The sequence below is a fragment of the Podarcis melisellensis genome (genome assembly GCF_964234715.1).
Source record: "Podarcis melisellensis genome assembly, chromosome: 9".
Taxonomy (NCBI): Eukaryota; Metazoa; Chordata; class Lepidosauria; order Squamata; family Lacertidae; genus Podarcis; species Podarcis melisellensis.
In genome coordinates this window covers 22,202,527-22,229,393 of record NC_138541.1, presented here as the reverse complement: position 1 = coordinate 22,229,393, position 26,867 = coordinate 22,202,527, and the positions used below count along the sequence as shown (strand labels likewise).

At 44.6% G+C, this 26,867-nt stretch overlaps 1 protein-coding gene and 1 long non-coding RNA gene across 2 annotated transcripts in view; both read left to right on the top strand.

Annotated features, from left to right (window-relative positions):
• The first annotated feature begins 311 nt into the window (after nucleotides 1–311).
• Nucleotides 312–18,969, top strand: LOC309377798. Its single transcript, XR_014171649.1, has 4 exons — nucleotides 312–437; nucleotides 9,231–9,318; nucleotides 16,063–16,147; nucleotides 18,757–18,969. It is a non-coding gene; the product is annotated as an uncharacterized lncRNA (long non-coding RNA).
• Nucleotides 18,970–19,098: 129 nt separating this feature from the next.
• Nucleotides 19,099–26,867, top strand: part of CXXC4 (CXXC finger protein 4) — a 54,361-nt gene continuing 46,592 nt past the window's right edge. Inside the window, exon 1 of the mRNA XM_081925168.1 lies at nucleotides 19,099–20,293. Coding sequence (XP_081781294.1) covers nucleotides 19,121–20,293 — 1,173 coding nt within the window. The 5' untranslated portion in view covers nucleotides 19,099–19,120. The remainder of the gene's footprint in view (nucleotides 20,294–26,867) is intronic.

Here is a 26,867-nt window from a genome sequence, read left to right as displayed (position 1 = left end):
GCTAAGTGTACTTTGGCCTTCATTCCATTGTTTACAAGACTCCCTGGAACCATGAAATGTTGCCTGTAAAAAATAATAATGGCTCAGTGAATGACACCATCATGGTTGTTATGGTTATTTCTACCTTACCTGACTGAAATAGAAAGGAAACACTGTTATAGGTGCGGCAAGAGATAAGTTGCCAAATGGCTAAACGGATTGTGCGTGGTACAAAGACGACTATCTCAGCCGTCACTCTCTGAGCTCTGTTTGAACACCTCTGCAAACCAGCACAGGGAAAGAGATTGGCGCGCACGCCACCGGCAACACAGTTACTACCATCAGAATTGTCATTGTTGTCGTCATAGCTGCCATGCTTTCATTGGTTGCTAGTCTGAAGGTGCTGAATGGCTGTGTAAGGAAGGTCTAAGACAGAGGGGAAGGAGCATTCTGGAAAGGTAACTAACGGGCTGAATTCTCCGTTCAAATTGTAGAAATATCCCTGCTTAGTTGTACACACTAAGGATGTACACACACAGCGCAGAGCTCTATCCTTCTCCGATGGAGAAACTGACAAAATGGGGAGGTAATGAGGACATTTCCATCATTAGGGCTGCCAATCCAGAACCAGTAAGATTATCTATCTGAGGGATTGCTAACTCACCTTTCATGGCACACTGCCCTCGCAGAGGCAATTTGCAGTTTTAAAGCTCAGATAAATAAAATAATTACCAAACATACCATTAAACTGAAAATCATTAAATTAAAATCAGCAGCAGCTAACAATTCTTGACACAGACCATTAACCAAATGCAGACTGGAACAGAAATGTCTTTGGGGGCTCTCTAATGCAGACCCATGACTTTGAAATGCTCTTTCTGGCAATGTCTATAACTGCGTCAATCTGCTGTGCTCTAGCAAGAGCTGGGCTGTGGCCCAGTGGCAGAGCAACTGCTTTGCATGCAGAAGGTCTAAGGTTCAATGCCTGACATTCCTGAGCTTTTCTAATAATCAGAATGTCTTGGGTTATATGTGTACCAAATGTCATCAACGTGTTTTATCTAGTCAATGTGGACACACCGCAATCTGTGGGGGTGGGAGTTAGTCTTCATGCTCCTAGCCATGAAGCCAAATTGGTTTATGTGTGTAGAAGATTTCAGCTTTTTATCTCGTGAGAAAAAGCCCCAGCCATTCTAAGAGCCCAATGACTGAGCAAGCCTATCAGGCCTTTCTCTTTATATAAATATTGAAATGCTTTATTTGGAGAGAAAGAAATGTTTTGTGGGGAATGAGATCTTACTATGTCATGGGGACAAATTTCAGTGGATGGATGCTGAAATAATGAAAAGAAAAATTTGCTGGATATGCAGATTTGTTGATTTTTATTTATTTGTTTTCATTGTGCAAAAGCAAAGCAACATGGTACCACACGCTATAATTGTAGCCTGTGATGAATGCACATTCAAACTAAATAAATAATAAAAATTCCTTCCAGTAGCACCTTAGAGACCAACTAAGTTTGTTCTTGGTATGAGCTTTTGTGTGCATGCACACTTTTCAGCTACACTGAAACAGAAGTCACCAGACCCTTATATATAGTGAGAGGGTGGGGAGGGGTATTACTCAGAAGGGGCGTGGGAATGGGTGATTGGCTGATTGGCTGATAGGTGTGGTAAACCTGTTGACAACTGTTAACGACTGCAGTTGGTCTTACAGGAAAAAGCAAGGGGTGAGATAGCTAAAAATAGCTTTATCATGTACTGTATAATGAGAGAAGAATCCAATGTCTCTATTCAGACCAGGTCTCTCCATGGTTTTAAGTTTGGTAATAAGTTGCAATTCAGCAACTTCTCTTTCCAGTCTATTTCTGAAATTCTTTTGTAATAAGACAGCTACTTTGAGATCTTGTATAGAATGTCCTGGGAGATTGAAGTGTTCTCCTACTGGTTTCTCTGTCTTGTGATTCCTGATAGCAGATTTATGTCAGCATATGAACAAAGGTGGATTTTTAAAGATACAACTGCAAATGTATTATATGATTCACACACACACACACAAAATTTTCTTATACACCAGTACTTGCTTATGCAACATGTCTTGGTGTTTTCTATAGTTCCCAGTGCATGGTGGTAAGCAGATCATCCACTGTCTTGCAGAGTTTGTGACAGATAAGGTGCCTTCAGATCACCCTCTTAAGGGAGAAATCTTCCTTTTCAAAGAAAACAGTTGACCAATTATTTATGCATCCTTTGTATTTTCCCTTCGTAAGACCTCTGGGTTGTTTCCTTCTGACTGCAGCCAGTGAAAGTCTCCCATCCACCACAGTCTTCATTCATTTCAACTAGGTGATTGCTTAGAAGCAGAACAGCTGCAGCTATTAACCCAAACAGAGGCAGACTGTCCTTTTGTCATAAAGTGTGGGGAGGGCTCGGATAACCAGTGCTGGAAATACCCGATAAATGCTCCTCCAGAAATCTGCATAACCCTGATGATGCTTCAGGACGTGGCATATAGCCTCCAATAAGGATAGTGTTATATGTTGTGGAATCCTGAGCATATAAGCAGCTTCTAATTTTTCTGCAGATTTTTAGTTCTCTGCGTAAATCATGAAAACATTTAAAAAGTTTGGGTGAGCCTTCTAACAGCATGCAGCAGAAAGAGATCAAGCCAGTGGCAGAAAGATTATGCTACAGGCTGCATAGCTCACGATTCTCCTGATATCTTATAGTTGGCAAAATGCTAGCTTTGGAGTGAAAGTGTGTATATGAGAGAGGAGAGAGAGACAGACAGACACACAGAGAGATTTGTAGCCAGTTTCAATATTTCTAGATATATTCAAGATTAAATTGCATAATGTGGAATATTTTTAGGGTATTTGCTGTGATGACGTTTTATGTTTCATAATAATAAATAGAGGCATTGGGACTCCTGAGGTGTGGTCTGAAACCCAGGGTGGGTACAGCCTTCTACCTTTCCTAAATGGGGGCTCAGACTGGTAAAAGTTTTCTGGATGTACTATGATTGCATGCTTGCACCTGATCTTCACAGCAGGGTCAATAAAAGGCACCAATACAGTGGTACCTCGGGTTAAGAACTTAATTCGTTCTGGAGGTCTGTTCTTAACCTGAAACTGTTCTTAACCTGAAGCACCACTTTAGCTAATGGGGCCTCCTGCTGCCACCGCGCAGCCGGAGCACGATTTCTGTTCTCATCCTGAAGCAAAGTTCTTAACCCAAGGTAATATTTCTGGGTTAGCGGAGTCTGTAACCTGAAGCGTATGTAACCTGAGGTACCACTGTATTAAGACACTCACACACATTTAATCTGCTCTTTTGCTCAACCCTGGCAGGTTGAAAACTTGTATTCCAATAATAATAATGATGATGATGATGATGATGATGATGTTTAAAGAGAAAAATGCTGTTTTGCCTTTGCTTAAAACATTGGCTTTGGTGGCAGTTTGTTGCTGCATGTTTCCACATTATTATTCTTTTAAGGTGTGTGCGCACACAGAGATACACAAATACCTGTGTGCATGTCTAGGGCAGACTTCAAATGTCTGGAACTTGTGGAGTGTGGAAAGGGGACAAGAACACAAAGTGTGAATACATCACATTAAGCACTGCCCATTTAAATCACTTGTGAGGAAGATAGCACACAAACAGACATTATAATGTCCTAGCGTGGGCACAGCCTTCATATTGCTGGCATTTCGTAGTGCAAGAGCAGCAAGAGCAATAAATGAGACTGTGCAGGAGGGCTTCTCTCTATCTTCAAGCTGGCAAATAAATGAAGGAGGTATAACCAAAGGGACGTTAACAACAACAACAACAAAAATCTCCTGATTTACATAATATATTTAAATTGGAAAATTGGAAAATGGCTCTGAGTATGAAATAAGCATTTTGCTTCCATTCTTAACTTCTTCTTCTTCCAATGACATTAATTTTAAAAGTTTCCTCTTCTCATCCACAAATATCCTTTATTGTTAATTCCTTTTTAAAACATTTGTGCGCCTAATTTTTCTATATTTGCTGGAAAACAGGTGCTAAACAGTAACAAAGACTCATGTGCGTAATTTGCACCAAAATAGCATTTAAAAAACAAATGCCTTAATTTCTAACACCAACGTAAACTAAGTTTCCATTGGATGCACAATGGAACAATCACTAAAGTGATAAATAGTGAGTTTTCTTTCTCTGAATAAAGAAATGTTTACTCAGGCTAAATGGCAGGAAAATGTCAGGATGTATCATTTATTTTACACAAACAATAAAAATTTAGGTGACAGACTCTATCTTCAATTAGTTGAGATAATAACAGCAATGCTTTCCTCATAAATAACTATGTAATGGCTATGATACGTGGCATTCAGTCATTAAAAACATCTACATTCTCGGAACAACATGGTCCTCAGTTCTTTCAAAATCTCTTCTTTATTGTGATTTTTGCATTTTGATTGAGATGAGACAGATGCTAGCAAAAAAACCCAAACCCTTTTCCTCCAGGCAGGGGAAAGATTTCTACTCTTTCTACTCAATTGCACAGCAAATTATTAGCAGTATCCACCCACTGGCAAACAGTTTCTGAACATTTTTCTACCAACTGAACTAAACAAATAAGTAGCTGATATTTTGCTCACTTCCAGAACCTTAAATGAGGACTGTTATTTCATGAACAAAGGACGTAGTTCTGGGACCGATCATGTTAATCCCCAGTTCAGAGGTGGGGAACCTGGGACCTTCCAGAAGTTGTACTCCAAATCCCAGAAGCCCCAACCAGCAAAGCAATGGCAAGGGATGATGGGAATTGCAGTGCAACAACAGCTGGTGGAACCCAGGTTCCCCACCTCTGCTCTAGATCTATGTAGATGGTGAAGAACAGAGACGTCAAATGCAAACCTAATGTTGCAGTATGTTGATGTTATAACATTTATTTTAGTGTATGCCGTTTTGAATTTTTTAATTTTAAGATCTATAAATAAGAGTGTAAATTAGTAAATAAATGTGTGTGCAGTCAGACAAAGGTAGAAGTGGTCCGGAACAGCTGACTGAGAGAAGTCAGCCTAGAGTCAGAAGCTTTATAATACCAAGTGCAAAACTATTGACCTACTGAATCACTTGACTTCTGCTGAGTTACAATATTGTCCTTTAATCATTTTCAGTGGTGGTACTGAAGTACAGCTGAAAACAGGACAGAAGCTCTTCTAGTAAGCAACCATGAGCATTGACAAGCATGCTCCTTATCATCTAAGCTTGGGATGACGAACATGTGGCCTTCAAGATGTTGGACTCTCAATAGCCTTGGCCAACTTGGCCAATACTCAGGGATTATGGGAGTGATAGTACAACAATATCTGAGGGGCTACAAGTTCCCCACCCATGAACTTAGACAGGTTGTGAAGCTGACAGAAACGGGGGCTTGCTTGTTTATTTCCTTCATGCCAGTTTAGTGCCGCTAAACACGGTTGTGGTCTTGAGGCACATCATTCTCCATTGTTAGAGCCTGCCCTACCATTAGGTAGAGGAAGTTGGATGTCACGAGAAAGGGCAGCAAATTGTTGGGAGGGCAGGGAGGGAAAGAGGGCTTGGTGGAAATCTTTTGTCCACATATTCAGGCATCATTCGCTGGAACTGATCCTGCAAAATGGGACAGGGTGCCCATGTTTCCTGTGTGTTTGGATACATGTGTTGGTGTCCCCTTCAGACTTGATGTGTTCGATGCAGCAAGCAGCGAGTTACCTGCAGTGCTACGCAAGTGGGATTTGGCCCGTAGCTTGGTCCTGAGTAACATTTCAGACAAGGAGCAGGCAAGGAAAGCTGACACTAAGTGAAAGGTTGATGTTCAAGACAGGGTTGACCCAAGTGGCAAGGAATGTGTGGCACACAAATCTCTGAAAGACGAGCACAACAAGGATGCTCTCTGGGATAAAAGCATCTATCTTCACAGGTATGCCAGAGGCCCTCAGATTCTCTGGGCTGGTTGACACTCAACTCTCCCCTAAGTCAACCTTCACCTTAATCGATTAGGCAGCTGGTTTACAAGGTTCAACTAATGGAGAGGGAACAATTATATATATATGCACATGCGTACAAAACAGGGATCCAAGCACCAGATTACCCGGGGTTTGACTGTTGCTGGAGAAACCTTGCAAGGCACCTGCCCTATGTTCCTGGATGGTTGTTAGAACAAACAGCGTAGTTAATAAGTGTTGATGTCTGCAAACTGAGACCACCAAAAAGTTGGTTTGAAAACTGCTGCCTTAGGGCGCCTCTCAGCGGTGCAGTAATGGATGCCGTAAAAACAGTATTGTCATTAATAAGCATTTGCAGGGAACGGGAGGGCAGTGTCACAGCAGGCTAAAACACTTATTGTTAGTTGTCGGGTGCCAAGTTGTTCATTTTCATTTGGAAGCCACTGGCTTGCGTCTGCGTGTGACAGTTAGTAATTTGGATATGTGAAGGAAGAAAGGGATATTTGATTTGGAAACAGCAACAAAAATGTGAGATTTATTTCCATATCATGCCTATGGGCTGGTCTGGTTCTGTTATCTCCATTAAGCAAATTTCAGTTAATGTAGTTTGCCTATATCTCCTCTGCCCAGATTTTCAGCTCCATCCTTCAGTGAGGGTGCATTGGGTCCGTAAGGTTTACTCACCTCCTCAAATCTGGTGCCTTGTTGTATTTGGAATTGATGCCAGAAAGAGCATGGAATGTCCTAGGTCCAAATCTGGTTCTCCTTGAGTTCAGAGTATGAGCTCATCTTTATGATGGAACCCTCCCTATGGACTCCCTGATGAAAAAGGATCATCTAGCCACCTTACTAGATGCTTTGAAGGAGTAAAAAAATGTTCCTTATGTGTCTGCCTGATCTTAACACTGTGAGGTTTTTTGTTTGTTTGTTTTTAAAAATTCATTTTAAATGGTTTTAATATTCCAAATATTTAAATATTTTGCTGTTCAGTCAGTCTGAGAGCTACTTTTGGTCTAGCTGGTGGCACATGATTTTTAGACTAAATAAATGGCTAAATAAAACTTCCCCGTTCTAATGGCATTTTAGCTCCATTTATTTAAATGGAGCTGAGTTCTAAGTTAGTGCGCTTGCATTTGCAACTTTAACCTATGCCCTTCATAAGCATGATATTCATAGCATGCCATTAAATGGATACTCTTTAAATGGATACTCTCCCGCCCCCTCCCCATTCTCATATTCCTTGAATATGGCTATGAGCAGTGGAACTTAATGCTCATTAGGACATGGGTGGCACTGTGGTCTAAACCACAGAGCCTAGGGCTTGCCGATCAGAAGGTCGGCGGTTCAAATCCCCACAATGGGGTGAGCACCCATTGTTCGGTCCCAGCTCCTGCCAACCTAGCAGTTTGAAAACACATCAAAGTGCAAGTAGATAAATAGGTACTGTTCCGGCGGGAAGGTAAATGGTGTTTCTGTGTGCTGCTCTGGTTTCGCCAGAAGCGGCTTAGTCCTGCTGGCCACATGACCCAGATGCTGTCTGCAGACAAAAACGCTGGCTCCCTTGGCCAGTAAAACGAGATGAGCGCTGCAACCCCAGAATCGTCCATGACTGGACTTAACTGTCAGGGGTCCCTTTACCTTTTTAGGACCAGTAGGGTGGGAGGCAGGGAGGCAAACAGCAGGTGGCACCAGACTGCCAGAGCAAATAACTAGCAGAGCTGGAGGCAATGAGAGGCAGAGCCAACTAGCTCCACTTATGCCCCCATATCCCTCCCTGTCGAGCTCTAAAAATGCAGCACTGAAACTAAAGTGGAGGAGACTGGCTGCAAGGAAGGAGGTAGGCAGCTGGGAGATGACTGAAGGCAGAGTGAGCTGGTGGGGCTGCAGTGCCTCACTTGCCTCCCCTGGCTCTGAGTGCACGAGAGAGATTAAAAAAGAGGCATTTGCTGAACCAGAAAGCAAACTATGTCTTTTAAAAAAAATAATATTAAAATGTTGTGATCTCCTGAGAAAAGACTATACCTTGGGAAGCAAAGTTGGCGTCCTCTTATCTAGAGCAGTCTCTGGTGGAAGCTCATTATTGCACTGTTGAGAATCTGAGCAGAAGAAACGTACAAGGACTACTGAGAACAGTGCAATGCAGTTATTATTAATTTGCTGCTAAGTAACAGCTCATGGGCTGTTAATGCAAAGGGGCTTGCCATATGGACGGCATTAAATGATGCACCTGAGGACATGGGAGGTTCCATTGCACCCAGTGCTGGGTAGCTTTTAATTGGACTTCTGCACTTAGTTTCACTTTCCATATGAAAACTCTGAATGGTCTAGATCAGAGATGGGAAAGCTGTGGCCTTCCAGCTCTTGTTGGACTACAAGTCTCACTATCCACTGTTAGCCATGCCATTCTGATGGAAGCTGGAGTCCTACAACATCTGGAGGACACTGGGTTGGCTATCCCTGCCCTAAAAGTATGGAACGGGCAGGGGAGCATCATCTTTGGATCTCAAAACTTGAGGACTGCAGTGGTAAAGGCATTGCTTAAGGCAGGGGTAGCCAACATGGTGCCATCCAGATGTTTTGGACCACAGTTCTCATCAGCCCAATTCAGCAATAGCCAATGCAGAGAGCTGACCAAGATGCCTGGAGGGCACCACATTGACAACCCCTAAGTTGAGGAAATCTGCACCCAGCTATGTATAATTCTTTAAAGCAGGGAGGACAACCTCTTGGTCTTGCAGTTCTTACTGGACTCCAGCTCTCCAACAGTTTGACTTCACCTCCAGAGGCTTTTATTGCCTCCCGAGACAGATGGATGCCAACCACCAACCCTCTCTCATAACCTCTGACTGTTGGCCATGCAGAGAATATGGGGCAAAGCTGAAGGAATTTGAAATAGTACAGAAAAAAGGAGTGATGGTGGAAATCCGGTGTGGTGTAGTGGTTAGTGTGTCAGACTGTAACCTGGAAAACCAAGGTTCAAATCCCCACTTGGTCATGAAGCTTACTGAGTGACCTTGAGCCAGTCACTGCCTCTCAGCCTAGCCTTCCTCATTGTGGTTTCTTTTTGGGGGGGGGTGTTAAGTGAGGGAGGGGGTTAGAACCACACACCCCACCTTGAGCTCAATGGAGGGAAGTTGGGATATAAAGGCACTAATTAATTCGAAACTGATTAGTGAAACCTTATTTGATTAACTATATAAGCCAGAGATCGATTAAATAGTACAAGATTTCTGAAGGGGACAAAAAGGTTTTTGATGATGCCCATTTCTTACACTAGACATCCTCTTTGATGAAGGATTCCATCCTGTGTGCGAGGGAAGGAGGAGATGTTTCTTCTAGGTTGGTGCTTGCGGTCTCCAGCTTCTGTAAGTACTTTCAGAACCAGCGTGGTGGTGTGATTACAGTGTTGGAGTAGAATTCAAGAGACCCAGGTTCAAGTTTACTGAGTGCCCTTGGGTTGGTCACTATCTCTCAGCCTAACCTACCTCACAGGATTCTTGTAAGGATTTGAAAAATGAGGTGTGTGGGGAACAATATACACTCAGCTCAGTGGAGAAACTTTGGGATATACAAATGTAATAAAATAAGTAAAAGTAAATATAAGTAAATAAGTAAAAATAAAAGCTCAGAGAATATTTTGCATGATGAGTTGGGGGACATTTTCTGCCAGTTCAAATGGTTTTTAATCAATTATCTTGCTTATTAATCTGTGAAATGCTGCAACCCTAATTATAAATCCCTGAATCTCTGGTCGCCTCCTATGTGCATTTCCAGAGAAGTCAAAAGAGCAACAGCAGTTTATCTCAGCCTGGCCCCTTTTGAATGTTAATTTTAACAAAGAAGCTGCAGTAAACGAAAGTGGCAATAAAAACAGCAGCATTCAAAGTTCGTAAAGTATGTATATACAGCCAGTTCTCTCTCATGCTGTTCTTTGGCAATATGCAATGCTCCCAAGAGTTTGATATTATTATTATTTCTGCAAAAGGAAATCTTATACAAGGCTGGATACCCAATTCTAAAACTTTTAAATGACTTTTAAATGATAACCCTTAGAACACATCATAAGTACTTCTTTTTTTAAAAAGTGTGTATTTGCAGGCAGATTTGTAAGCATTTTAGTCTCCTCTGAGAACTGGGATGGATTGGACTTTAATAGGTTCATCCATCCATACCCACGAGTGCACACCTTGGTTAATAACCTATGCACTGTTCAGGCAGTGACCAAGTGTCTATAATAGCTCTCTTTGATGGCTCATAACTGTGAAATTCCCTTCCTCTGAAGAATCTCCAAAATCTGATTCCTCCCCCCCTCCAGAAGTGATGCAAGTATTTATTATTATTATTTGAGCTAGCGAGGGTTAAACAGTTGTGAGGAATTTACATTTGTTAGGCTTTATTTTGATTGATTTTGATTGTTAGTTATACAGTATTCATTGAATTAATTATCTGTTCATTTGCTTTTCTGTATCCTGGTCTAGGAAGAATGGGCAGGCTAAAAATCCAAACTGAAATAAATGCATTCACAAACTAAATAGGTTAGGAGGCATCATCAGAGTCAGACACTCTGAAGTCCACCGAGTTCAATAAGTTTTTAAGGATGCTTGGATTTTTTGCTGGATTGTTGCCAGTGGCCACTGATCTGAAAGTATAATCTGAAAATGGACAAAACTTCAGAGTTGCAGGTTTTGGTGTCCTCGGGTGTCTTCCCGTGTAAAAGTTGGGGTGTCTAGGCGACGTTTCGACGAGGTCTCACTCGTCATCTTCAGGCTGGTGCTTTCGGCTTCTTGTTACTGGAGTTCAGAGTTGTGTACATTTCCAGATTTTACGTAAGTTACATTTGACTGATATTTTAAAAAAACAAACAGAGTAGAACTCTTCTAATATTCTTTGAAATTCTGGATGTTAACACATTATGGCTTGCATCCAAAGTTACTCCTCCATCCATGTTGAAAGGGGTGGGGGTTGATTTCCAACAGGATCTTCTGCCATGGTCCATCCACGTCCAGGGAGGTATGCAGAGGGGGGAAAGCAGAGGGAAAGCATTGTTCTGTGACCATAAACTCTTGTTCTATTTATCTAAGGAAAGTTAGGATCCAAGTTCATGGGTTGGAGATTAATGTTTTATTAAACGAGTATGTGCTTTGTTTTGTTTTTACCTCTTGAAAGTCTGTTTCAAGGTGTTTTCCTCTGAAAAATCTGAGAACAGAATCCACACACACACACACACACACACACACAAATCTACCTGCTGGGACATGGGTGGTGCTGTGGTCTAAACCACTGAGCCTCTTGGGGTTGCCGATCAGAAGGTTGGAAGTTCAAATTTCCATGATGTGGTGAGCTCCCGTTGCTCTGCCCCAGCTCCTGCCAACCTAGTTCAAAAGCATGCCAGTGCAAGTAGATAAATAGGTACCACTGTGCTGAGAAGGTAAACAGCATTTCTGTGTGCTCTGGTTTCCATCAAGGTATCCCGTTGCACCAGAAAAGATTTAGTCATGCTGACCATATGACCCTGAAAGTGTGGGAAAACGCCGGCTCCCTCGGCCTGAAAGTGAGATGAGCGCTGCAACCCAACAGTTGCCTTTGACTGGACTTAACTGTCCAGAGGTCCTTTACCTTTATCTTTTTTACCTGCTGGTGTTTCCAAGAGAAGTCCATGAACTTCTGGGTGGGGCACTTGCATTTTAAACCTCAAGAAATGCAGATAGTGTGTTTCCTTAAAAAGTCCTTTCGGCTAGCCATCAGTGCTATTGACCACAAAAGAAACACGGAGACACCTACATAAACAATATGATTTCAAGTCAATGCACATTTAAACCAATCCATGTAGTGAAGATTTCATTTCCACACTGTTCTGCTATCTGTTTCCTTACACAGAATCCATAGCCTGGAGCCCTGGCACCAGCTGTCAAGGAGAACTCCCTCTGAGGCTGCCTCTAAGCACACATGCCAAAATAAGTTCCACAGGAAATGAATAGGATTTATTCTCACGAAATGTGTTTATGATAAAGATGAAAGAACTGTGTCCTGCAAACATCATCCAGTGATTTATTTTTAGCAAAGGTTCAGATGTCAGGCTAAGAAAACCTTCCACGTGGGTGTTCTATTGCCCCACTTTTCCTCCAAGCAGCTAGGGCTGGTTTTCCCCTCTCCTTTATCTTCACAACAACCATGTGAGGTGGGTTAGGCTGAAATATAATGAATAGGCAAATATCACTCAGGTCTCCTTAGCTCTTAGCCACTGCTCTGACTGTCCTATATAGCTGGTGAACTGTTGGTGCTTCTAGTCTGACCTCATTAGGCTGTTCAAAGAACCATGAGAGAAACAGACACTTGTACACAAGCTACTTTTGTTTTCAGAGAAAAAGTGTCCTGGTTCACACATGACATTACACCATGGTTTATTAAACCATGTCTTAGTGTTTGAACCCAGCCCAGTAGCTTAACTACGTTTTATTAACTGTTGTTAAAGGCAACTTCTTAACCAACGTTTGCAGCTGGTTTATAAAAGCATAGTTAACATTTAACCTCAGCTTACTGTTATGAGAAAATCCAGACCTCCTCTTTAACCATGGTTAAGGAGTTATCACCACCAAAAGGCTAGAGAGCCACAAGTGAAGGAAGGGCAGCAAAAAATTCAAATCACTCTCAAAGTTCAGCTGCTGTGTGGGGTAAGAAGTTAATAAGTGATTGTCTGTCAGATGCTTCAGCTTTAACTATGGTTTATTGACTATGCTTCATGTTAACTATGGTTAACACTAATCATGGTTAGCATACGTGCGAATCAGGTTAATGCCCTAGATTAATTTGAGCCTAAAAAACATTTTCCCCAAACTAGCTAGGAGCCATTTGTGTACAGAAGTGGGCTTCTGTATCACAAATTTACCTGGATAGATAGTGAATTGCATGCGCAAACTTTGGCTCTGCTTAAATGTTGACAAATTTCCATTAGGAATAAAATAAAGATGCAAATTGCTGAAGAAATTAGAGAACTGACTTTAAGATTGAAAAATGAGAAACTTAGAGAAACTTAAGAGAACTGAAATGGTCATCAATAGCTGTAGCTGCATTGCTGGGTCAAGTCCATGAAGAAGGAAGGCACAGGTTGAGGGGACTGGGAATAAATCTCTTCCTTACTCTCAGGCAGCCATACTTTAGAATGGTCAATGCTCAGCTGGGCTACCAGAAGCCAAATAGAATAGTTTTGGTGGCCAGGTGGAACAGCCAGTTGGTTGCCACTTGATCATGTCAGGATTTCTGGATTAAACACTGGAAGTTATGAGAATAGGCTCTATACAAATAGCTATACAAATTACATTGCAATTGCAGCAGTGAAGCCTTGCTAAGAGCATGGTATTTTCTGGGAAGAGACAGTGAGATAAAGGTGGACTCTAAGAGAGAAAGAGAAGCAGTGGATATAGCACAGTACATTTTATGTGATATTGTGAGGATGGTTTTAGGAAGAAGGAGAAAGAGTGCTGCCAGGTTCTGGAAATTAGAGGAGGAAGGGTGTAGTGTAGGAGGCAGGGGAAAAATAGGGAGAATCCTACTGGAATTCCAGGAGAATGTGAGATCTGGGATAAAAGGAAGGAATATCAGTTTTAGGAAGGAAGGAGGAAAAATGGGATTGAGAATTAGAAGGGGATAATGGAATCCTAGGGAGGAGTGAGAGCAAGAATGAGGTTGGGGTTAGGATCTTGTGAAAAATGAGATGTCAGGAAAAGGAGAAAGAAGTAGGGTGTGGGTGATGATATTTGAAGAATTAACAGTAGGAGGGAGCAGGGGAAAATGGGTTTGTGAGCTGGGACCTTGATCTGAAGGAGGAAATAATAGGGTTGCAGTGGGTGAGAGAAGTGGCAAGGGGCAAAGTGGAGGAATTATTCCACAATTTCTTGATTTATATGGGGGGGGCACCTTGGGTTCATAGGTTTCTACAGGCTTCTAGTAATCTTATTAGGTATCAGTGGGTATCCATTAAGCTTTTAAATGGAATATAATGAATTTGATTCATCAGTCCATATAATTCCAAAGTTGCCTATATTTTTAATTACCTCCTCCCTTATCAAATATCATGGAAATGAAATATTTGGGTAGCATTGGGCATGCATGAGCTTAAATTTATTTAACAGTGCATTCATGTCCTTATTTTTCCATAAGGTAAAACTAGTGCAAGATATTCATCTTTACGTATTACAGCCATCCTGTCCTCCCTCCCTCGCTCCTCTTCAACAAAAAACCTTTAGGTACCACATAAGCTCCAGTAAAGTGCTACAATGAAGCATTTAAGACCTTTACACGGAAACAACACGCTCATTCGACACCACGAACGTGGCTACATGTTAGCCTATTCATTGGTGCAAAGTGTCACCTCTATCCTTGTCTCCAAAAGAAAAAGCCAAAGAGAAACTTTGTAGCTGCACACACTTTTGAATGCTTTAATATGAGAGCAACCCTCTGATTACGCGGGACGATTTCACCTCCGAAGGGGAAGCTCAGCAGCTGCTAGAAACCCTTCGAAGGAGACTATTATTATTATTATTAATCATCGTCATCATCGACGGCGATGATTATTGCTGCTCCTGGCACCGAGGCAGCGCCGGGTGTACAGGATTATTTCCGTGAGATTAAGTCTGGAGTATGAGGGAGGCTCTTTTTTGCGTTTGGCGGAAGGCGCTGGGAGGAATAAAGCCGCCTGGGTCTTTAACTTCTAGGATTCAGGGTTGTTAAGAGCTCTTTCCGCGCGAGTGGGAGACCTCCCAGTGCAGCGCCTCCCCTCTCTCGCCTCCTCTCGAAAAGCCTCTCCAGAGCCAACGGCTTCTCTTCGCCGGCGGCCGCCTGCAAATGGTTAAGAGGGCGCCTGGGCGAGGGGCTGGACCTGGGGGAGCGAGGCGAGGGGTGCTGGTGTGGAGAGCACCCTTCTCCAACGAGCAAGGACCTTTCCACTTCAGGCTGCGGCTGGGGGAGGAACTCTCTCGCCTTCGCCTTCCCTGCCGTCGACTGGAGCACACCCTCCAACGCCACCCCTCTCTCTCCCCCACACACCAGCCACCCCCCGCGCGCTCTCCCTTCTCCCTCCCTCTCTCCATCTCCCCCCCCCCCACCCGCTCCTCCCTCTCTCTCCCCCGGCCTCCCTTGCGCTCTCGGCACGCACGCACGCACAGAGGCAAGTTAATGGGGAATAAAGAGGCTGGAGTCCGCGGCAAGTGCCTGCTCCTTACAAATGAGCCTCCAGGCAGCTTTTTCCACCCACCTACCCACCCCCCTTGCTCCTCCGCAGCCGCCGCCCGCCCCTCCGTCGAGGAAGGAGGGGCGGCCAAACGTGGCCTCTCGCTGCGTTGAGCGCGCAGGAGGAGGAGGAGGCGTGGGGGAGGGGATTGGAGAGGGAAAGCGGAGCAGTGGCCCGTGCGCGCCTCTTGTTCCCGGTGTAATTTGCAGCCAATCATCAGTAGGTGTCCACATCCCTGCATCCTCCTCACCTCCCTGGCGCGCCTCAGCCTCTCCCTCTCCCTCCCCCCCCCCCACGTCTCTCTTCTCTTCTCTTCCCTCCCCTCCCCCAGCAACCACACACACGCAGGCACACACACAAACAGAGAGGGGGAGAGCGAGGGGGAGAGCGAGAGAGAGAGAGAGACTCCCCCGGCTGCGTCCCTCCCTCCCTCGCACACAGCGACTGGAGAGACGGACGGAGCGCAACGCGCAGGAAGAGGAGACCACCGAGCAGCACAGCCAAGCGCTCTCACACATTCACGCGCGCACGCACATACACACACACACACAGCGCGCACACACAAGCGCGCGCGCGCACACACACATTCAGTGCCTGCTCTTTCCTCTCTATCCCCCTCCCTTCCCCCCTCCTCCTTTCTCTGCAACAAGGAGAGAGAGAGAGAGAGGAGGAAAAAAAAAAGAAAGCCACTTACAGGTATTTGCTTAGTGGATCGGCGTCTTTATTCCTTTCCCACCGACCCCCCTCCCTCATCACCGCCCTTTTACAGTTTGTTTACAAGTATCAAAGTTGTAATTGAGGAGCTGCCAAAGACACATCGGGATATTCTTCCTTTTTTTTCTTTTTTTCTTCTTTTTTTCCACCCCCTTCTTCTTTGTGTTAGGGAGTGATGTGCAACTAATTAAAGACAGACAGGCGGGTTAAGCGTCTGCAAAATCCAAGTGTCCCCCCCAAAAATACAGAGACTGGTAAGTGATTGTTTTTGGATCTCTCTCCTTCCTCCCCCCCTTTTCTTTCTCTTTTCTTTCTTTTTTCTCCCTTCCCCCTTCCTGTTATCTCTCCTCTCCTCTTCCCACCCCCCCTTCTTGTGGTCCGCTGGGGTTGTTAAAGTAGATGAATGCTAGGCTTGGGCAATAAAAGGCGCTGCTGTATTAATTTATTAATTAATCTGCACCAGCCCCTCCTCCTGAATGTTAAATATGACCTTTGATCTCTCTGTCTCTAGCAGGAGCAGATATGCAATATTGAACATGTACAGTCACATTGGCTTAAGCAGCAAGTAGATCGCAGTCTCTTTAGCTGCTTTTAATTATCCGGGGTTTTTTTTATTAAAAAATAAAATTAAAAAATCGCACGATAGTTTTAATTTAAAAAAGAAAAATCAATAGCTGCGTCTTAGACACCTCTTTCGCGCTCCAGAGATGCATCGATTAAACAATAATGACCTGGTTGGTGGGCACCATAATTTTCTCGTTTCTGGTAGCAGTAAACCTTGAAAGGGGATTTGGTGGTGGCGGTAAGAGAGAAGAGGCTGAAATTGTAGCAGGGGTTTCCTGGAGGTGGGAAAAACATTTAAAATGCAACGAAAATGGGGCATAGAAGTGTGTTCTGTTGAGAGCCTATGTGATATTATTATTATTTTTACTCAAACATTATCACTATCTTTTCCAATGTGAGTGCACTGCCTATGCAGAACCAGAAAAACTACTTGTATTAAGTAGTTACTGTTAATGGAAATGAAGTTATACTTTCTTTTCCTTTTTAAAAAGTAGCCTTATTTCATACACTTAATTTTTCTGTGATTAGGTTGTTTTTGTGCGTGTTTTCAGAATAGGGAAAAGACCTCCTTGTTGCGACCAAATCCTTACAAGGAGCAGTGGTTTCAGTCTTTCCCCCTGATGTAAAAATGCAGAGGTGGCTCTAGTGTGATTAGGGTCTTTCCCTGATTAAAAGATGCATGTTGGTCCCTATCTGCCAGACGAGGCTGATGTGACTTTTCTTTCTTTCTAGATTTGCTCTCATAATCTGGATTAGTTTACCTAAAACCCTGCTTTTCAGTCTATCCCAGCAGTTAAATGATGAAGTCCCCCCAAGCTAGTAGGATGGGCTAGAAATGGTTCATTAGTCTAATTATGACTGTAATTAGTATAATTGATAACTATTTTTCAACTGTAGGAATCAGGCATAAAACTGTACTGGGGTCCTTTCTTAGTGTCTCTGGGGGACCTAATATTCTGTTTACAAGTGAAAAAAACAGGGGAATGTTGCAAGTAAAAACATTGTTTGGTGGGAGGTGGAACCACATTCTGGATGACAAAGATATATATATTGTGTCCAGTTTGGTTTTTGGTTTGTTTCACTTCCTAAAGGTTGGAAGAGTGTACTTCTCCCAGTGTTACAAACTAATACGCCCTCTCTGATATTGGATGGCCTATGTGAAATAAAAACAAAACCCCACAACCCATATGCGAATAGGCAACCCACAGCAAGGGGTATACCTTGCAAATCTTTTTTTTTTAATAAGACTGATAAAGTGTATTTCGAAGGTGGTGCGTGCCTCCTTGGTATCTAGATTTTTTTTACATAGCGTCCCTGGCTTGAAGGTTGTGTAGCATGTTAAGTGACTGCGTGGATATTCAGTCCCCTTGCAGCTGCAGGATCTCATACCCAAACCTGTGAAATTGCCCTGCATGTGTGTGTATAAATATATACCCCCCACCTCAACTCAGTCCCTTTATTATTTACTTAATTTGGGGGGCTGGGCAAGGACCTTGGCTCCCCCTCTGCCAAAGAGACCTGATCTAGGGACCCTGCAACACAGCCAGCTGTGATTCAAACTGATGACACCCCCCTCCCCCAGATTCAGAAAACAGTTCCTGCTAATCCTCTAAAACAAAACAAAATCTCGATATTCCGACGGAGGAAGGTCGACTCTTGGCGGCATTGTGCTTCCTCCTACTTTTTAACGCCTGAACAGACTTTCTTCTTCTCCTCCTCGCGCTCCCTTTGCTCATTCCCCCCCCCCCGCCTGGTTTTCTCCTCCCGAGCCCGCTGCTCTCCAGCCCCGTCTTGCCCTGGCAACCCGGCTCGTTCACACATTTCCTAAAGCTCCGATGCCCTCTGGTGAGAGGATTGGGAGCCCTTTCCCACCCCTCATTTGCATGTGTTTAGCACTCCGGTTGCCCCTTCTCCCCTGGCATTTGTCAGCCCGCCCTCCCCTCCCTCCCTCTCCCCAGCTATTAAAGCATTTACCGCGGGGTGGGATTGGAGGGGGCGGCGGCGGCGGAGGGGGGTGGAGGAGGAGGAGGAGGTGAAGGGAAGGTGGCCGGAGAGCGGAGGAGGCACCGTCGGCTGGCTGCTGGGCTGGGATCATGTCTTTATTGATTGTTATGCAAACGAGCTGGGGTGACTGACGGGCCCCGTCTCTCCCCGCAGCGTGTGTTGTGTGGTGTCTTTTGAACACAACAAAACAAAAAAGCCTCGCACGCACAGACAGACAGTCCTCTCTCTCGCGCGCGGATCCCCTTTCCCTCCTTCTGCGTAGACTTTCCCCCCGAAATGACTTTCTTTCTTTCAGTTGCGACGGTTCCCGGGGAGGACGACGACGACGACGACGATGCAAAGGAAGAGGCTGCCTGAGAAGACTTCGCCGTGTGCCGAGATGCCCCCCCAAGAGGATTAGAGGGCAGCGCTTCCCCCCCTTCCCTCCCCCTGACCCCCCGGGCTACCCAGCACCCGGCCCGGCCCCCCCGACGGCTCCCGTGGCCCTCCTCCCCGCCCTGCCCTTCCCTCCCCTGGCCCTCCCCGGCCCCCCCTTCCTCTCCTCGCCCCCTCCCCCCTCCTCCTCCTCCTCGACGTCCTCCTCCTTCCCGCCCACCCTGTTGCCCCAGGCCCACCCGCACCCCCACCCTCACCCCCACCCCCACCACCCCCTGGGCACCATGAACACCAACGTGTGCGTGGAGACGGGGCCCACCGCCGAGGCGCCGGGCCTGCCCAAGGAGAACCACCTGCCCGACGGCGCCCTCAACAGCCTTGTGGATTACAACTCGGAGATGGAGAGGTACCGCTCCTTCGCCACCTTCTACAAGACCAACGGCGGCGCCTTCCCGCAGGCGGCCAAGATCGCGCGCATCACCACCCCCATCTTCCCCAGCGCCGCCGCCGCCGCCGCCGCGCGCATCGGCATGTCGCCCTGGAACTGCGACACGGCCGCCGCCGCCACCGCCATGCTGTGGGGCAGCGGCGCGGGCGGCGGCGGCGCGGGCGTCGGAGGCCCCGCCAACCCGGCGGCGGCCGTGGCCGGCGGAGTGGCGGCCCGCAAAGCCGCCGCCGCCGCAGCCGCCTCCTCCGCGGCAGCCGCCGCCGCCGCTGCAGCCGCCGTGGTCTCGTCGTCGGTGTCGTCGTCGTCGTCGTCGCTGCACGCCGCCGGCCGGAGCGGCGGCGGCGGGGGCGGCGGGGCCGGGGCCAGCGGCCTGCACCACCGCGGCGACTCCCAGCAGCGCCTAGGCAAGCCGGGCTGCGCGCCGGCCGAGCAGGCCTCGTTGCAAATGGCCAATAACAACTTCCTCTCCACCTTGGCGCCCGAGCACTGCAGACCTTTGGCGGGCGAATGCATGAACAAGCTCAAATGCGGCGCCGCCGAAGCGGAGATAATGAATCTCCCCGAGCGCGTGGGGACTTTTTCCGCTATCCCGGCTTTAGGGGGCATCTCATTACCTCCCGGGGTCATCGTCATGACAGCCCTGCACTCCCCCGCCGCAGCCTCCGCAGCCGTCACAGACAGCGCGTTTCAAATTGCCAATCTGGCAGACTGCCCGCAGAGCCATTCCTCCTCCTCGTCGTCCTCCTCCTCCCTGGGAGCCGCCGGAGGAGGAGGAGGCGGAGGGGGAGGCGGGGGCGGGGGAGGAGGAGGAGGCGGGGGAGGCGGAGGCGGAGGAGGGACAGGCAACCCTGCCAAGAAGAAGAGGAAAAGGTGCGGGGTGTGCGTGCCCTGCAAGAGGCTCATCAACTGTGGCGTGTGCAGCAGTTGCAGGAACCGCAAAACGGGACACCAGATCTGCAAATTTAGGAAATGTGAAGAGCTAAAGAAAAAACCTGGCACTTCGCTAGAGGTCAGAGGCGATGATTTCTTTCTTCCCAGCCTGCCGCCGTCCCTCGTGAACCCCCTTCCCCCGCCGCTCCAGTGCTTCTTGTCTAGTTTCAAGATGCAACATCCCTTCTCTGAAGCCTCCTTCAGGTTGTGAGGAGATGGGGAGAGAGAGAGAGAGAAAGAGAGAGACCCCCCTGCCTTCTCTCCCTCGGCCCTGCTTGGGCCTCTCCACACACACAACACAGGCGCAAGCCAGCCCCCCAGCCCCCTCCAGCCACTGGTTTTTGCATCGCCCAGGAACCCAGCTTGTCAAAAATAGGGTGGCAGGTCCCCTGGAATAAATCTATGGCAGGGGACTTTGAGGGATTTTATCCCGCTTTTCGTTTTTTTCTTTTCTTTTGGTCCTATGGAAAAGGGAAAATAAAATAAAATAAGGGTGGTGGCGGGTGGAATCAGGAAGCCCCCTAACTTTTGTTATGTGGAAATGAAAAGAGAGAAAAGTCTGACAGAATCATTTAACATCAGAGAAAAGGATTTTTTTATATATTAAAAAATCATTATATGAAGATTAAAAAAAAGAGAGAAACACTTCTACACAAGTTGAGCTTATTACACTATAAATTGATCTGAACAAATCCTGTATATTTTTTCTGTTGCTATAAAGAGTTCTGTCTGGTGACATGTAAACTATTTTTTACTTATGTGAAACCAATGGTGAAGGGTGAATCTTTTGAAAACCTGAAATATTTTTTAATGCACATGAAGCATTTATTTTTAAGTTTTAAATCGTGGCCATTTGGAGGGACCCCACCCTCATTGTGTGTGTGTGTGTGCTGTGTGGGTTTTGTTTCATTTGGAGGTTAGGGCGAAAAACTTTTTTTTTTTAAGTTGACCCCCAATTTTACCATTGTCATCAGTTTGGAACAAATTAATAGCTAGCTGATTTTTTAGGATGACTTTTTAGGGGTGACTTGGTGTTAATCAGATGCAAGGAAACGTTTGGTGGTAAAGGTAAAGCAGCTGGTGAATTGGGCTAAGAATAACATACTTTTTTTTGCAATGCATCCTTACCAAAAAAATTAACCCTTTTGCGGTATGTTTTACAATTTGATAAAGTACATCTATGACTGAAGTTATTATGTGTGATTGAAATGTATATACATTTATTTTTTAAAAGAATCTTGTCCTCAGAATTGACAATGTATCACAAAGCTGTAAAAGACAAGTTTCCCAGTTTGGTAGACAACACAAAAACAACAGCCAAGAGGGGATGTTGTGGAAATTGCAGTTCATGTATTTAGTCTAGCAGAAAGGGGTGTGGGAAGGAAAAAAATATGTGTAAAATGACTAATGGTATTATTTTTAGATGGAGGAAAACAAGAGGAAAGACTTGTAATCATATTTAAACCCCTGTCATTATTAAAATTATAGTGTTGCTGGTTAGATGAACATATCGGAAGAGACTGTGTGTGGCTGGGGAGAGCTGAAATGGTACCAAAAGTTCTTTATAGGCTGAGAGATGTAAAGCAGGGATAAGGAACCTGTGGCCTGGGCAGGGTCAATGGCCAGGTAAGATGGGAGACCTGTTGCTCAACAACACCTTGCAAGGCCACAGGTTCCCCAGTCTTGATGTGAAGTCACCCAAATTAGGAACTTGGTGAGACTCGCAACTGTGACCAACAGGAGTTCTATAAATGGATACATTTCACTGGCATTAAATGTTACCACTAAGTTAAAAGTTCTCATTTAAAAAAACAACCAACTAACACATGATGATCTTTTTTTTTTTTTTTTTACTTTGCCCTTTGCAAGATTGAACTATCCTTTTGGAAAGTTTAATAACTCAGGCTGCAATCCCGTGCACACTTTCCTGAGAGTAAGCCCCATTGAACGCAGTGGACCTGACCTCTGCATAAACATGCATAGATTGCATTTGTCATTCCTTCTTCATTTCCCATTGCTGCTTATTGTGCATATATGATAAATGGATGTCACATCAATGCAACACACTCTGTGGATTACGCTTCAGATGGTAGAAATCGGTTGTATATAGATTTGCCTGTTATTTTTGGTTGCGAATGCACTCCTGTTTATTTCATAGAACATTTCAAAGAATGTATATTGTGATTTTTACAATAAACGGTAAATGCTGGATTTGAACACTAAACCATAACCAAAAATAATTTATTTTTCTCTTCCTGGTGGCAGTAAATGTAATCTTTGCAATTCTGTGATACTTCTCCATAGACAATGTGCCCCCCCATTCAGTTAGTTTAGTTATGTCTTTGGAAAGGGTGCAGTCCTAAGCACATTTACTCAGGAGTATGCAACATTGAAAACCATGGGACTTACTTTAGAGTAAACCTAGGGAAGAGAGGGCTGAATGTCTCATTCAGATTAGTGGGAAAACTTTGGTAATGATTGAAGTCCCATTGCATTAAACTGATAGGGAATCTAATCCTATGCATGTTAACTTCGAAGTATATCCCACTATGTTCAGTGGGGCTTATTCCTAAGTAAGTGTGTGTAGGCATTGTGGCCTCAGCAATGAACTACATGGTTGTCTTGGCAAATGCATGTTTCCAAACCCATATTTGCTAAAATAATGGGAATGTTGGAGGTAGGGAAAGAGGTGCTTAACCCTTCCTGCACCAGCAAATTTTTGCCTGCAAATACCCTCACCCTGGTTAAGAGACCACTGCTTAGGATGCAATGGAAGGGGATTTGGCAGCAAAATGTGAAGACATAAGCACTTCTTCCTATCTTCTAGTTTTCATTACATTCCTACAAAAGTGTTGCGAGGTTTGAGACACAGGGTAGGGGCTTCAGAATTCGTTCATGCCTTAGTCGCAGCTGAACATTTTTGCTGGGATGAGGCCAGGTCTGCTTTCAACAAGTCTGCAATCTTTTGAAAAGCAGCTTGTTTTGTGAACTTTTCCTAAACTTTATAGCCCCACCCCAAGTACTCAGAAATAAGCCCCAATGAATTTAGTTGGCTTTGCTTCCTAGCAACGATGCTCAAAACTATACCATAAAGTACGGTTGTAATGTAGCTTTGGGGATGTAAATCCTGCAGGATTATTGATCTGTCCAATCAATGAGGCAGTGGGTGGAAACTGATTTATGAATGAAGATTTGGCAGGTGTCTCTAGGTACATTTGATGGACTCTCTGTTTTCTGGACAAAGAAAGCCCTGTACCTTCAAAAATTGCCCAAGCATGTCATATGAGATCATTGCATATTAAAACTGCTTAATAGCTATGGCTAGTAAAAATGCATGGGTTTAATAGTACTTCCTTAACTTTTGTTGTTGTTGCTTGTTTCCTATTGACACACACACTGTGCTGTTACACCTGAACTAGAAGAAAGGAACCACCCCCTTTTAACCAGTTACCAATAGTCATTCACTTCTGTGGATTGTAGCCATTCAGTCGCAAAGGATATCATTGCATGTGACTAATATCCATATAGGCACATTTCTTGTCAGTTAGAAAGAAGTTTAAATCGACTCATTTTCTGTTCGAGTTAGGTCCACTATTCCCCCCCTTTATTTTTCCTTTCCCCTTCCTTCCCCCCTTTTTGTTTTAATTGGATAATAAAGAGTGACAGCATGACTGCTTAAAGCTCATGTGCAGCAACACGGGTCTGGTTGTAAGGCAACCAGCTGGAAGCATGTCAGAGACTGACAGGGCCTACAGGACTGAACTGACGCCTCCACAGCGGTTGCAGGTGGGTGAGAATAGTCTCCCCGCTGAACTGGCTTCTCAGGCTGAGATTGGCTCATGGTGTCTGCCAATCAACGCTTGGGCCAGCGGTGAATTGCTGCAGTCTCGATGGGTTGCTGTCTGAAAGGAGGCTGAAAAAGTAGGGCTCTTCAGTTCTGTTGTGTGTTTTGAAAAAGCTCTGAATGGTGTTTCCCAGTTAGCATAAAATGCACCCTACCTTGCCTGGAAAACCTGGACATGCGTGAAATGGAAGCTACAAACAATGTATTCCATCCTCCAGTCAAGCTTCTTCCTCCCCTGCTTTTTCTCCTATATATTAATAGAACTTGATTTTAATACAGTTACAGCTGCAAGCCAAATGCTCTGGTGTGCAAACAGAGACTTTGGTGTACAAAGAGAACTATATGAGAGGAAGGATTTCCTATTCACTTCAATAAACTCTGGATATTTTGCTCACATAAGTCTTTTGCATCTATGAAATGGTCCCCAGCTCTAAAGCAGGGATAGGGAACCTCTGGTCCTCCAGGTGTTGTTGGACTCCAAATTTCATCATCCTTGGCCATTGGCCCTGCCAGCTGGAGCTGATGGGGAGTTGAATTCCCACAACATCTGGAGGGTTACAGATTCCCCATTCCTGCTTTAAGCTTGCTGAGTTTAGAATTGGAGCAATGAAGTTGAACCCTGCTTCATGTTTGCATCAGCATGTTTTCCTGGGGCATGGGAACATTGACAATATAGCATGTTTTGTGACACTGTGCTATGGTACACCTTCTAAAGGTATGCAGGAGAAGCAAGTCTTGGGGCTTCTCCTAAATCCTCTTACCCCTCTCTTATGCAGAGAAGTCCGCAAAAGTTTGTAACCACTTTAATTTGTGTTGCTAGCCACATACCTGGGCAATTGATTTGCCCATTGTTTACACATACCAGGGCAAGTCACTTGTGTTTGTTAGTGGAAGAAATCAACTCTCTTGTTCACAGAAAAAGATACTGTTGGTCACTTGGAGGCATTTCTTATAGCCACAAGAAGATCAAAAAGTTTCCATCTTCAGATCTTTGTATTTTATGCATGACCCATAAGCTTTTGAAGAAAGAGTTGCCTCTGTGTGTGTGTGTTTGTGTGTACACACACACAAATCTGATTTCATTTTTCTTACATAAATCTCACACAAAGAGCACTTAGTGACTGAGTGATTTTTAAAAATGTAACATAATAATATGAAAATTTCAGTGCATGCAATTAATAGTAGCAAATGCATAAAATAAGATTGATGTCATGTAGAGCCCTGTGTATTCACACCCATCCACAGCGTTCATTTAGATTTACGGTATGTTTAAAAAGGCATAATCATTATTTATCCAGAGAGACTACTTATTTGCCTCCCATTAGTGTACATTAATATAATTTCTACTGTAAATTATAGACTAAGGGGCATGGCCAACATTGCCTCTCTCACACTTTGAAAAATCAAAGGGTCTGCTTCCACTTCATTTTGATTGCCATTATTTTACATTTTGCCCAATGTTATTGATGTTACCAATAAGACACCCACATTTGCCCCATTTTGCTTTCCAAACCAGTTCCTGTAGTATAGGGCTAAGACAGGCAATCACATATTGAGCCATAATGTTTCAAAACAGATTCTTAAACAAAATGACTATGGTCATATTAAACCTCCATGTTGTTAAATATCTAATTTTGGTTATTAAATTTTTTCACTATGGCAATTTATCCCAAGTATTAAATCTTTTTTAAGGTTTCAGTTCTAAACACACTAAAAAAGTAAGCTCCATGATAACTTCCAAATATAGGAATCAATGGGACTGAACTTCCAAGCCAGGATATGACCTCGCTTCAGAGTGCATGACCATAGTTTTTTTATTGTTATTAACATTGAGGAACATAACTGCTTTATTTATACCAGCAAGGTATTTGAAAAAGAGTAGACTGAGAACCAGAATCTGACCTACTGACTGAAATGAAAGTAGCAGCAGTCTCTGACCCTTAAAAATGTAGCATCATCTGCTGTAGCCACTAGGGAGGGGAAAGGTCCTGTAGCTGGTGTTACAATGTCTGCTCCTTGTTTTTCTGGGGAGTGGGAAGGTTGTTAATGCAACTCCACTGAGCTCTGTGGATAGGGATCAATTAGGAAGAGTCTCAGAGGGGATATTTTCCCCTTTTGCCTTTCCGTAGCTGTAGATTGCATTCTGTGATGGCAATCAGCTGTGCAGGGAGATTATGGGAGACGAAAATGGAACAGGCTGCTAACATGATTAGGGTAGCTAACTGGAAATCAGCAGAAAAGCTGGTCTGCTTTCTGGCTGCTAGGCTGTGCCACAGGGAGAAAAATATTCAGCCAACACACCTGTATTTGTTTGGTGTTCTGTCTTGATTTGCGCTACTTGAAACCATGTAAAAAGGCAAGTCACTGAACATAGGGCCTCCTGCTCAGCCTCATATTCCAACATTTTTAGATCATTCCTGTTAGTGAAAGTTTCATTATGGCAGAATGTGCTGCTGTATTGGCCGGATTCTACCCAATTGGGAGGCACTTCCAAATGACCAGTTTATTGAAGAATCACCTTCATTTGTTCGCAGGGCATTTAGATGACACTGCCAGTTTAATGAGCATTCACTCTGATTTGTTTGCAGGGAGGCTAGACGATGTTCTGTCTAAGCATTTCTCCATCATTTTTCTTCTCGCAAAAAGTTATTTTTGGGAAACAGGTTGGTTGCGTAAGAACTCCCAGTTATCTATAATGGTAGAGTCTGTCTAGCATGCCCATAGCTCAGTTGGTAGACTGGTAGACTCTTAATCTCAGGGTTGTGGGTTCAAGTCCCACATGGGGCAAAAGATGCCATCACTGCATGGG